The following is a 13,716-nucleotide window of genomic DNA, read 5'->3' on the forward strand; positions in this document are numbered from 1 at the left end:
TTATACCATGAACATGGGCACAGAGGAGATTTAAAGATTATTTTTCAAAATATTCCAGGGTTACAGAGTGGGGAGTAGATTTGGAATTGAAACTCAGATAAATCCAAGTGTAGGATTTATTCTCTGCTTTCTAGTCTATTCTGTCTGTTGTGTCATCTCTTATCCTTCTGAGGAAACAAATGACAAATAAATGGCTGAATGTCACTCATTAAATAGTAAGGACTGGACTGACTCCCATCTAGAAGGTTTTTATGTATAATACATAGATGTTATCCCTTTCCCGTGGGTCCTGTGCAGGTATTAGTGTTTTGGGGAAAGCCCATCTCAGTGAGACCGCTGTCTGACCTTCCAGGTGTGACTAGATGTGAAGATGAGGAATCACACTCCAGTGACTGAGTTCCTCCTCACGGGAATCCCTCACACACAGGGGCTGGAACACCCGCTCTTTGTCTTCTTCCTCGCCTTCTACCTGCTCACTCTTGTGGGGAACCTGCTCATTCTCCTGGCCACCCTCACTTCCTCCAACCTCCACACCCCCATGTATTTCTTCCTGGGCAACCTGTCAGTGTTTGACATCTTTTTCCCTTCCGTGAGTTCCCCCAAAATGATGCTCTACCTACTGGGGCGAAGCCAGACCATCTCTTACCAGGGCTGCACCTGCCAGCTCTTCTTTTATCACTTCCTGGGCTGCACGGAGTGTTTCCTGTACACCGTGATGGCCTATGACCGCTTTGCCGCCATCTGTCACCCCTTGCGGTACACGGCCATCATGAACCCCAGGGTGTGCGCCATCTTGACTCTGAGCACCTGGATAGGGAGCAGTGTGCATGCATCTGTCCTCACATTTCTTGTGTTTAAGTTACCCTACTGTGGCCCCAAGGAGGTGGGCAATTTCTTCTGTGACATCCCGGTGGTGCTGTCCCTGGCCTGTGCAGACACCTCTCTAGCTCACAGGGTGAGTGTCACCAACGTAGGTGTTGTGGCACTCCTGTGTTTCCTTCTTGTCCTCACTTCTTATACTCGCATCGTTATCTCTATATTGAGAATCAGCTCCTCAGAAGGCAGGCACAGAGCCTTCTCCACCTGCAGTGCCCACCTGACTTCCGTCTTGCTCTTCTATGGACCTGTGATCCTCATTTATCTCCGGCCTGCCTCCAGCCCTTGGCTGGATTCTGTGGTTCCGTTGTTCAATAACATTGTTAACCCTTCCCTGAATCCTTTGATATACAGCTTGAGAAACAAGGATATGAAGTTGGCTCTGAGAAAAGCACTAATCCAAGGAGTACATACTTGTGGAGCATAAAATACTATGTCATTATCTGTGCTTACAGATTTGCCTTGCATTTATATTGGGCATGTGGTCTCTGAAACCAGCTGGGGTGAATGGCTAAGTGGCATTTGGGATAAATAGGTTGAATGGAATTTTTTGTCATTAAACATGTATATATTTATATAAATTTGTATTCAAGAAAATCTTTATGGCACTTAAAATGTGCCAGGTACTATGCTATGCACTTTATTAACACTGACATATGTTATTATGAGAATTTTCATATACAGTAGATATTATTATCCCAATATACAGAGGAGTGTATTAACGCACTGAGAGGTTAAGGCACTCCTGCAGTGTCTCTGAGATAGAAATTTGCTGAGCTAAGATGTGAATGCAAGGGTTTTAACTTTGTGCTAATAATGTTGCCTCTGTATTGTCATAACTACAGCACACATGCTTACCTCTTCCAGCAACTTCTTTTCAATTTGCATGAAGTAGTTTTCATTTTTCCAAAAAAAAAATCTGTTGTCTACTCAATTCTTTCCATTAAATTTATCACTTCGTCATCTATGCTGTGATGCCTGTTATGTACTTAAGTCTGATATAAAGAAATTCAGTTACATTTCAGAAATCAGAAATGTGCTATTCTATCTAGTGACAGGTATTTTCGTTGATCCTCTAGACTTAGGTCAGTGTATCTGCTCTTTACAACCGTGCTTTGAATTCTGTAGTATGAATGCAGATTTTCTACATTAAATCAAAGACGGAGTTTGACTTCCAGAATTCCTGGACCCTCAAAAATAGTAATAATTTTTTTCCTCTTGAAAATAAATAGATTTGAAGAAAATAGGAAAACTGTAAAAAAGTAAAGTGACTAGAAATTACAAATTAACCCTACCACCTAAATAATAATCACCATTAACATTCTGACATTTCTACTCTCTCTTTAATGAGTGACTAAATTGGAACTAAATTTTATAAAATCCTGTTTACAACTATTTCATGTACACCTATGTCATCCATATATCTATCTACATATGTGTATTTATACATTTGAAATCATATTTTATATATATATGTTTATAATCCTGGTTTATTTCAATAATGTATCGAACCTTTTCCATTGCCACAATTTTTAACCAGATTTATTGTGATATATTGCATATGCCAGAGAATTCACCCATTTAAATTATAGGAGTCAGTGTATTTTTTAATATATTCACAGAGTGTCCACCTTCACCATGGTCAATTTTAGAACATTTTTATCATCACAAAAAGATATCGTATATGTTTTACAGATCACCTTCTCATTACCTCCATCAATTTCAGCTCTAAGCAACCATTAATCTACTTTCTATAACTATAAGTTTGCCTGTTCTGGACATTTGATATAAATAGAATCACATAAAATGTGTTTTCTGTGACTGATTTGTTTAACTTAGCGTGTTTTCAAGGTTCATCCATGTTGTAGCAGGTTCCTTACCACCTGCCCCCATCTCTTATGTGTCTAAAATCCCTAGTTCCTATAGTTTCTGAGGTCACCATATATTATTAAATACATATGTATTTATGATTATACTATCTTCTTAGCAGATTAAGCCTTTTATCATTATAAAATATTCCTTTTTATCTCTAGTAACATTTTTTGTTTTAAAGTCTATTCTGTCTGTTAGTTTAACCATTTCAACTCCCTTGTTGTTGCTATTTGCATGATATCTCTTTTTCTATGCATTTGTTTTCCTTCTGTTTGTATCTTTGAATCTCAAGTGTGTCTCCTGTAGACAGACTGTATTAGGGAAAGTTTTTTCTGCTCCAGTTTGACGATCTCTGCCTTTTGGTTGAATTTTAATTCATTCACATTTTAATGTTAATATAGATATAATTGGATTTATATTTGCTATTTTACCTGTTTTTTGTTTTCTATGCCTCATTCTGTGTCTTTTTTGTTCCTCTATTTCTCCTTCACTTTAAAAATTTACTTTATGAAATAGTATTTTGATTTACTTAATGAGTTTTTCACTATTTTGTTGATTTATTACCTTAATAGTTGCTCTGGGACTTACCATCTTGTATCTTAACTTATCACAATCAGTTTCAAATGTATACTAAATAAATTCCAGAGCAATGTAGAGACACTACTTCTATATATCTCTATTCATTTCCCCCTCTTTTTGTGGTATTATTGTTAGACATATTGCATCTATGAATGCTACGATTCCAAAAAAACATGTTATAATTATTGCTTTATATAATTTCATGGTTTTCAAGAAACTGAAACTGGGGGAAGTATGTAAAGCAAATGTGTATTTATAACTTTTGTTATAATAACCTTCTTACTTATTTTTGGCTTTCACCATTCGTTTCTGTGCTTTTGAGTTATCATGTCATTTTCTTTGCCCAATATAGACTCTCTCCCACCCAACTCTTGTTTGCTATTATTGGAAAGTATATTACAATTATATGTATATATATTGCATGCATATATATATATATATATACACCAGTTTATCTTCGAGTTTATTCATTCTTTTTTCTGCCAATTTAAGTCTACCATTGATTCCCTCTAATAAATTGTTTATTTCAGTAATTGTACTTTTCTACTCCAGAACTTCCATTTGGTTCTTAAAATTTTTAGCCATTGATATTCTCTATTTGATTTAACATTGTCATTACACATTCCTTTGCTTCTTTAATTATGGCTTCTGTGGTGTTGGAGAAGACTCTTGAGAGTCCTTTGGACTGCAAGGAGATCCAACCAGTCCATTCTGAAGGAGATCAGCCCTGGGATTTCTTTGGAGGGAATGATGCTGAAGCTGAAACTCCAGTACTTTGGCCACCTCATGCGAAGAGTTGACTCATTGGAAAAGACTCTGATGCTGGGAGGGATCGGGGGCAGGAGGAGAAGGAGATGACAGAGGATGAGATGGCTGGATGGCATCACTGACTTGATGGACGTGAGTCTCAGTGAACTCCGGGAGTTGGTGATGGACAGGGAGGCCTGGCGTGCTGCGATTCATGGGGTCGCAAAGAGTCGGACACGACTGAGCAACTGATCTGATCAGTTATTTGAACATATTTATAAGGACATTTTTTTCCCCTGCACTACGGATCATACTTTTCTGTTTCTTTGTATGTTAATTGTTTGTTGAAAACTGGATATTTCAGATAATATATTTTAGCAACACTAGGTACTGATCCCTACCTCCCTCCAGAGCATGTTAGTTTTTTGATCAGAGGCTGACTGAATAATTTTAATGAATTCTTTCCTGGCAGTGTTAAACCTCTCAGGATGTTGTTCCTCAAGGTGAGGTAAAAGCCTGAGTATGCCCACAGCCATCCTGAATACTGATGTTGGCAGGGCTCACTTTGATGGATTCTTTCCCTGACCACATCCTTTTGTGGAAATGTGTGTATGTGCACATCCATAAGGCATGTAATAATGATGGTGATTTATTCAAGGTGATTTTGGATGAGGAAATAGGAAAGAATAGAAACACTTTACTTTATGAGAACACTTTACTCATAATGTAAAAAAGCACTTAATTAGGACCCAGGAAAACATCTGGATTCTACCTGGCTGCACTAATAATTATACCCTGTGTGGTCCTGAACAAGTCCTTTTATTCTGTGACCTTGGTTTCCAACATTTATAAAATGAAGATGTTGGACTAGATTATCTTTAAGCATTCTTTCACATCTGAAATTGTGTACCATCATCAGTTCAGTTCAGTTCAGTCGCTCAGTTGCGTCTGACTCTTTGCGACCCCATGAATCGCAGCATACCAGGCCTCCCTGTCCATAGGAACTATTATTTAGAAGCATGTGGTCATGGGTGAAGGGGGAAAAAGGTGCCCAGAGGCCTCCTAGTTTCTGATTTTGGTGAGGCAATGACTACCATTTGCAGTACTACCTCTTTTTTAAATGAAAAAAAAAAAAATTAAGATATAATTGCCATGCAACCCTGTGTAAGCTTAAGGTGTATGTGCTGATTTGATTCATTTATATAGTGCAATATGATCACCACAATAGCATTAAGTAACACTTCTCTCATGTCATTTAATTATCCTTTCATTTTTTCCTGGTGAGAACAACTGTGCTCTCTGTTTAGAATTCAGCCCTTGAGATTGGCCTCTGAAGCAAAGCTTCCCTAGTGGCTCAGCTATAAAGAATCTGGGTGCAATGAGAGAGACTTGGGTTCAATCCCTGGATTGGGAAGATCCCCTGGAGAAGGAAACAATTACCCACTGCAGTATTCTGGCCTGGAGAATTCCATGGACTGTATAGTCCGTGGAGTCGCAAAGAGTCAACTACTGAGGGACTTTCACTTTCTGAAGCAAGGTAAAATTCCTCATATTGGCCAGAAGATGACACTGTTGGGGCACTGATGAGCTAGATTCTTCTCTGCACCGATTTAGGCTGCAAAAAAGATGGCTGAGTCCTTTCACTGTTTTCTGAAACTACCACAGCATTGTTTATGGCTATACCCCAATACAAAGTGGTTTTGGTGTTAAAAAAAGAAAAATGTTTGAAAAGGAGATAGTCTAAAAAAAAGATCTCAGAATTGAATTGATAGGATAAAGAATGGTTGAAATGATTAGAACTGTGGGAGAGAGGTCTGTGAAGCTCATGGCTTCCTGATGACACTACCGTGTGTGAATATCTTTCTGGAGCAGCGGTTTCAAATCAGTGATTGTTACATGTTGGTGTCACTATATGCACTGTTTGTGTATAGAGATTAGATACAAGAGGTAATACAGGTAAGAGAGAAAGGCTTGATGAAAATGGCTGGCAGAGGTCACAGGGCCCTTCATCTTGTTTACAGAAGCCAAAAAACCCCCACTCTGATATTAATACGTGTATTCCCCCTCCAACTCCCAGCTAACTGAGAAGAGAACTGAACATTTTCCTTGTCATAGAAAAGGACTTGATCTCCTTTATTAAGAAGCCCCAGGGAATTAACTTTGCATAGAAATTGTGTTGATGACATGATACCAAGTATTAGTTTCAACAAAAGGAAACAACAGAGGGACTTTGATAGCTACAGAATATTATTACTTTGTCATGACATAAATATTGAAAAAATTTATACTAAATCGGAAAGTTCTGTGTTTTGGAAGGAGAGAAGCACTTGTACTTTTGTCTTACTTAGTTTCAGAGGCAGAAACTGAACTGCTCCTATCTTTCTCTCTCTCTTTTCCTTTTCTATGCTGGTTTCACATAACTCATCTTTTTTTCCCCTAAAACAGTTCTGACATAAATATAAATCTTTCTATTCTCCAAGCTCAAAGTGCTGAGTAGACTTGAAACTGATGAATGCAAGAAACAGTTTAATAATTTTTCCTCCACTGTAATCCTTGGTTGCAAGTATGAACAATTATATTTTTGTTTCATTTATTTTCATTTATTCTCCTACTATTTCTCATATTCAAACTTTTAAGATTTTCTTTGCACTAACTGGTTAAATTCTTGAATTTAGCCTTGAAAATCTTGCTGCTTCTATTAGCAATTGCTAGCAAAGGGAATCTCAAAAAAATGAAAGGGAGAAAAGGTTCCCCTTTTTTCTTTAACTGTAGTAATCGATACCATTCTGTTTTGTCAACCCCCTTTTGAAAAAATGTTAAATAAAAACATTCACAAAATTCTGTTTTAATAAAACGCATAGTGCTGCATTTCTGTCTTTGATTTTTATAGTTTGTCTTGTAAGCATTACTTTAATAATGGAAATTTTTAGGACATCCATCTGGAATGGAGAAATTTTCCTATCCTCTAAAATGCATCCTTTAATGTCTAAAATGTTTGGTTTTCTAATTGGCTTTTAGTTGATAATTTGTTATGTTCATTTTTGTATTTAAATGTGAATCTTTATTCTTCTGGAAATATAAATTACTCTAGATATGTATTATTAGGCAAAATTGCTTTCTTCTTCTCCCCATACTCATGAAGGTATAGTATAAGTCTACTATTCCAATGTGCTCCCCATTTAAACAAAGGCTTTGAAATACTTTGTCTCTTTTAAATAAATACAAGTCCTAGTGGGTCGCTATGGAGCCCTACATGCTTCTCCTTTTGCTCTTGGAAGGATGCGAGTAACTGGGTAAGCAAAGAAGCAGGGGTGGCTCTCTGTCTTCCTCTTCCCACCTTCTTAAATAGGATGGATACCCCTCATAGCCCACTGGGAAAGGGGATCTGTAATTTTCTTTATTTCAGGTTGCCTTCTAAACACCTCTTTTCAACTGCTTTATTTTAAAATATGAGTTTCTTTTCTTTGCCTTTAAAAAAGTTCATGCCCAAAGTTTTAACCTAAATAAATGCTTAAAAAAATAAAATTTGAGGTCTTCCTTTTAAGATAAAGCAATAATACTTTAGGACAAGATGTGAGAGTATTGCTATGTTATATTGCCTTTCTAAAGCAGGGAAGAAACTGAGATTATATGCATATGGATGAAATACCCTTATGAAATAAGGGTCTCAATTGAGAGGATGGTTAAATGTAATAGTTCATGATCATGTGGCTGTGTGCTCAGTCATGTCCTGCTCTTTTTAATCCCATGGACTGTAGCCTGCCAGGCTCCTCTGTCCGTGGAATTTCCCAGGCAAGAATACTGGTGTGGGTTGCCGTTTCCTTTGCCAAGGGATCTTCCCGACCCAGGAATTGAACCTGGGTCTCCTGCATCTCCTACATTTTCTGTTAGTGAATTAAATACATTCTGTGGCCATAAAATGGATTTTTTGGTAGCCATATTAATTAAGATGGCTATCTAGATTTATTGATGTGAAAAAAAAATAGTTCAGGGAATAGAAAAATTAGAGTACAGGATGATAACTATAATATTATTTCACGCGTGTAAATCTGTGTAAGTGTGGGCATATATAGGTGTGCTTGATAGATGCCCACCAAAATTATTAACAGTGGTCATTTCTGGGAAGTGGAATTTTTACTGGATTAAAAATAATATTTTGTGTTTCTCATTCTTTTTTCATCATTAGCACCTCATAAGACCATTATGCAGTTTTTTAAAAAGGAAGAAACAGTAATTCTCTTGAATGGATCTTCTAGTAATTGTTCTCTCCTGACGTAAGAACACCTGATATTGTACTCTTCTGAGCCCACAGATAAAGATAAACAGAAGGAAGCATGGGGAGCTCTCAACATACTCTCAGCAGTAAAAGCACTAAAATGAAAAGAAAGGTTTCTAAGGAAAGTCCTAAGATTGAAATCAGAGGGTGGGAGAACAACAGCAGATGCAGTCCTAAAAATTTCAGAAAACTGGGAAATAACTTCTAAAAGAAAATGCTTAGAAGTTATCGGCTTTTATATTTTCTTTTCTTTTTTTTTTGTGATATATTTTAGATAATTTTCAAAGTTAAATCTTCTGGTTCAGTAATTTTTTCTCTTTAGTCCTTTATTCAGTCATATATTATTGAATTTTTAAATTCAATAATATTATTTATATAAGATTTCTGATGATTTCTTTTCACAACTTTTCTTTCCTTTGTTTAGAATTTCCTATTCTTATTTCCTAATAATATTATCTGTCTAATTTTCTCTTTGATATTTTTATTGTAAATTCTTTTTGATGGCCTACTATTTTTTATTTCCTAATTTATAAGTACTTCTGATTTTTAAGGTTTTTGTGTGTGTCTTTTCAGAATATTGTTCTTTTGAATAGCTGATGAGAAAGCTGATAAAACAGTTCTTAATTGTGACTCTTTGCTGAATGGTGATGATTTTGTAATATTAATGCTGGTCCTTTTTGAAATGTGGCTCTGGCCTGGAGTTTGGGTTGTAGAGCTCTGGCCCCAGGTCAGATCGGTACTATGGGTGTCCTGGCTGTTTCTTGTTTGTAGAGAATTCTTCTTCATTATTTTCATCTGAAGATGTATACTTACTATATTTTTTCCTATAATTTCTGTGTGTAGAGAAATAGATCACACTTTCAGTATGTACTTACTCTTTGTTCTAGAATCAGAAGCCCGAGATTTATTATTTTTTTATATCTTAATAAGCTATTGATACATTTGCTTTTTGAACACTCTGTAATGACCAGTGGTAAAACCTTTCAACTTTAAAGGAAGGGGTGGGTATGACTCATTGGAGCATAAATACACTGAAAAATCTGTGTCTTTTCGCTTTCTTTGCCTAAAGAGGATAAAGCCTAGATGGGAAAAAGTGAAAAGTAAGAGATAGGAAGAAATGTTGACAACAGGATGACTCCAGAGGACTTCTAAATAATTTTAAAAGGGTGCACAGTAATTAATGTCAAGATCTGGAAGTGGATACAAGACAGTACCAATGAGTCAGAGGCCAGCACATGTCCCGGGGAGCAGATGACAGGAAAACATAATGACTGTGCTCTAATCACACGACTGTGAGATCATCTGACTGTATCTTAAAGAGATAAGAGCAAACCGACCCTCATTTCAACATTCACTGTTTGACAACATATCTCACTTTCCTTCATATTATCTTTTATCTCTGAGGACATTTTAGTGCCTTTAAAGTCACTTACATGAGTAAATTTTCATTTCTGATCATCTCTCTGGTTATTTGTTCCTAGATAGATGTTGCTGCAATGACTGAGCTCTTGGTGATTTGCTCCTGTTGGCCCAATGCCTGTCATTAACAGTGTCTGAGTTTTCACCCTTCCTTCAGTGGAGGCAATCCAGTTTCCAATGAGAAACCCAACTGAAAATCTGTTGACTGGGTGATAAGAGAAAAAAGGGACGATTAAGGGCCTAGAAAGTCTCATCTCAATGTTTTTCACTGTGCTCTGCGCTGTGTTCCTCAGCCACAGCCTACCTTATGCATCAACCCTCTCCCTCCCTGTTTCGGTCATCTTCCCCAGAATATTGGCTTCCCAGGTGTTGCAGGAGACATAAGAGATGCAGATTTGATCCCTGGGTCAGGAAGATCCCCTGGAGGAGGAAATGGCAACCCATTTCAGTATTCTTGCCTAGGAAACCCCATGGACAGAGGAGCCTGGAGGGCTACAGTCCTTGGGTTCACAAAGAGTCAAACATGACTTACTGACTGAGCACACACTCCCCAGGATGTACTGGGAAGGGGCTGCTGCTGCTGCTGCGTCGCTTCAGTCGTGTCCGACTCTGTGCAACCTCACAGATGGCAGCCCACCAGGCTCCCCCATCCCTGGGATTCTCCAGGCAAGAATACTGGAGTGGGTTGCCATTTCCTTCTCCAATGCATGAAAGTGAAAAGTCAAAGTGAAGTAGCTCAGTCGTGTCCGACTCTTAGCGACCCCATGGACTGCAGCCCACCAGGCTCCTCCGTCCATGGGATTTTCCAGGCAAGAGTACTGGAGTGGGGGTGCCATTGCCTTCTCCTACTAGGAAGGGGAGGTTTTATCAAATATCCCTCTTCAGTTATCTCCCTGGGAGTTGTCGCCCATCCCTGCCAGTCTAGTGCTATGTACTTCCTGCTGCTCCTGAGCTGTCTGATCATTTCAACACCTGGAACTCCTGGGCAGAGCCCCCTAGAGGGGCTATTTCTCGGTGGGTATCCATGAGGAGAGAGGGTGAGTGATGTCACTGGAGGAACTCCAAGGACTTCACAGTTTGACAAGCAGACTCGCAGAAAACCATGAATTCAATACTGAGCTGATCTATCTTTAAACATTGACACAGGAGAAGAGGTACAGCGTTTACAGCTCATGCATCCCTAGTGAGAATTCATCAGACAGCCCAAGCACAGGCTTCCAGTCTCCACCACTGCACGACCATGCTTGTCTTTAAGACATGAAGCAAACTATCACAAAGAAGCTGGGATCCCCTGTCAGTCATGTAAAACTTTGTGGGTGTGTGATTTGCTCTCAATTTTGTTTTCTTTTCATTGTTGTTGGTTTTATGCAGCTGGATCACATTAACTATGTTATGCAATAGAGAATCTCAATAACCAGGTTCTGGTTGCTCTGAGAAATATTACCCAGAACCAACTGATAACAAGGAAAAAAGGTATTTTAAACTATGATCATTTGCCCGACTTTCTCTCTCACAACAGAGTTAGTATTTTCATAATCAAACAGAACACTAGTCCATCCTCCGTGCCCCCCTCCCCCACCTTCACCCTTTAAATTCTGCCTCTTCATTTTCCATGAAAGTAAGCAACACGATTAACAATGAGTCATAAAAATTTCAGTTGCTTCATATGGCTGCTTTGAAAATATAAGATTAAACCCCCTGGTACCAGTAGCTAAATTATTTCAATAGTAGAGTCAGTGTGCATGAAAAGGTAGCATTTAAACAACAAATGTTGTTTAAATAAATAAACGAAAATATTGCTTGAATTTTGTTCTTTTTAATAAAAAACATCTGGGTAGAAGATAATGTAAGATAATTTTCACCGTGTAAACACAAAAAACTACCCTACTATGCCAATTTCCTGTTTTTCTATGTGCAGTTTGGCTTTATTCCAAAAAAAAAAAAAAAGGATCCTTTTATCTAGAAACTGTCATCTATTTTTACTTCATGAATAGGAACTGAAAAGATTTAATTGTAAGTAGAGTTTCTTCTATAATTTATTGAAAATCGCTATTTTTAGATAAGGGAAATATCCTTTTTGGTGAATGTTTTTGCAGTGATGAAGTCTCCCTTCCCATGTTTTCTCCATAGAGATAAGAATCAGTTCTAATGAGGTGGGTGAAACTGGAGTCTATTATACAGAGTGAAGTAAGCCAGAAAGAAAAACACCAATACAGTATACTAATGCATATATATGGAATTTATAAAGATGGTAATGATAACCTTGTATGTGAGACAGCAAAAGAGACACAGATGTATAGAACAGTCTTTTGGACTCTGTGGGAGGGGAGGGGGATGATTTGGGAGAATGGCATTGAAACATGTATAATATCATATAAGAAACAAATCGCCAGTCCAGGTTCAATGCAGGATACAGGAAACTTGGGGCTGGTGCACTGGGATGACCCAGAGGGATGATACGGGGAGGGAGGTGGGAGCGGGGTTCAGGATTGGGAACACGTGTATACCTGTGGCGGATTCATGTTGATGTATGGCAAAACCAATACAATATTGTAAATTAATTAGCCTCTAGTTAAAATAAATAAATTTAAATTAAAAAAAAGAAAAGAATGAAAAGTTGTTTAGGTCAGGGGCAAATCAAATGATAAACAGCAATTAAATTCTGTTAGTTACATAATAAACTCTAGTTTTAAGATGTGACAAAACTAATACAATTATGTAGGGTTTAAAAATAAAATAAAATTAATTAACAAAAATAGCAAATTTCTACATGTGGGCATAGGATTTAGGAATGAAGTTAAAGACATAGTACTAGATTAAAGCACAGTCCCTTGAAAGTGGTTAAAGAAACAATAGTCATGTTTCCTCTAGAAGTTCTGAGTATTCCCATTTATTTTTATGAATTGTTTGTTTTTTAAATCTTTTATTTGGAACACATTTGCTTCTCAGGCTGGAGATCAGGGAGTTTAATGACAGGGTCACTCAAATTCAGTAGCTGAGTCAAAGAATCAAAGAAGGCTCTGATCCTGGGCTTCTGTTCTTGGCCACAAATAATTGTAGCCTGCGGGTGAGGTAGGCTGAGAAAGCTCAAGGCTTGCCTTCTACTGAGAGAATTCTTTGTGTGACAATACCACTGCAAATGTAAGAATAATGGAAAAAGAAGAGAGAGGAAAAAAAGACTAACATTAGGAAAACCTACTCTCTGGGCTTAGTACACATTTGAATAGGTAGTAGGTTAACTTCAGGAATGTTCAGGCAAAGGTACAATCTATGTGGAAAGGACAGGGATGGTGGGGGGAAGAATTAAAAATTCCTGTTTTAGCTCTAAGAGCCAGAATAATGATGGCTGTTTTACGAGTATTATCTCATGCTGCCAGTATCCACAGGAAGGAGGTATTATTCAGAACTGAAGTGGAGGAAACTGCAACCTAGGAAGTTCAACACGCCCAATGTCACAGGCAACAAAGTATTATTTGTAGGAATTCAACGCAGGTCTGTTTCTCACTGCTATTGTATGTCCAAAGTGCGCTGCTGAATGAGGCCCGTCAGAAAAAAATGCATGCAAGCTAAAGGAGGAGAAATCAACTTTCCCAGGATGGCCTCATGGAAGAGGCACTATTTGGGAGACATCTGACAGAAGAGCTTAGTAGTGGTTTATCCGACATTCCTGGACCCACAGCACAGTTTCATCTGTAGACCCATGAATAGAAAGGTCTGCAAGGGACAGGCTGGGAAGGGCCTTTTATGATATGTCCTTTTGTATTCATCCTCGAAAATCCCATGGACAGAGGAGCCTGGCAGACTACAGTCCATGGAGTTGCAAAGAGGTGGACATGACTGAGCATGCACACACACACACACACACATTCATATTGCAGGCGTGGGGATCAGACGCTGTTATGAAAATGTGATATGAACCATTATAAACAGGGAGATGCCCTCGGCTG

General features: G+C 38.0%; 1 protein-coding gene across 2 annotated transcripts; it reads left to right on the forward strand.

Moving 5' to 3' along the window:
- Nucleotides 1-311: 311 nt before the first annotated feature.
- On the forward strand, nucleotides 312-10,002 carry OR10D5 (olfactory receptor family 10 subfamily D member 5). Of its 2 annotated transcripts, XM_005226783.3 has the most exons (2): nucleotides 312-1,268; nucleotides 9,871-10,002. In XM_005226783.3, the coding sequence occupies exons 1-2, from the start codon at nucleotides 371-373 to the stop codon at nucleotides 9,948-9,950; spliced, it is 978 nt and encodes a 325-aa protein (XP_005226840.2). In that variant the 5' UTR covers nucleotides 312-370; the 3' UTR covers nucleotides 9,951-10,002. The 2 variants fall into 2 exon arrangements, with proteins under 2 accessions (XP_005226840.2, NP_001377627.1); NM_001390698.1 differs by lacking the exon at nucleotides 9,871-10,002 and having other exon boundaries at nucleotides 371-1,303.
- The last annotated feature ends 3,714 nt before the right edge of the window (nucleotides 10,003-13,716 follow it).

Source organism: Bos taurus, chromosome 29, assembly GCF_002263795.3.
Source record: "Bos taurus isolate L1 Dominette 01449 registration number 42190680 breed Hereford chromosome 29, ARS-UCD2.0, whole genome shotgun sequence".
In the NCBI taxonomy this organism is placed as follows: Eukaryota; Metazoa; Chordata; class Mammalia; order Artiodactyla; family Bovidae; genus Bos; species Bos taurus.

Bases quoted from the DNA above. Each gene is read 5' to 3' on its own strand.
- OR10D5 (XM_005226783.3), top strand. From the start codon at position 371: ATGAGGAATCACACTCCAGTGACTGAGTTCCTCCTCACGGGAATCCCT. The intron at 1,269-9,870 runs CACTAATCCAAG...TTGGTGATTTGC, and splicing joins GAAGTTGGCTCTGAGAAAAG to TCCTGTTGGCCCAATGCCTG.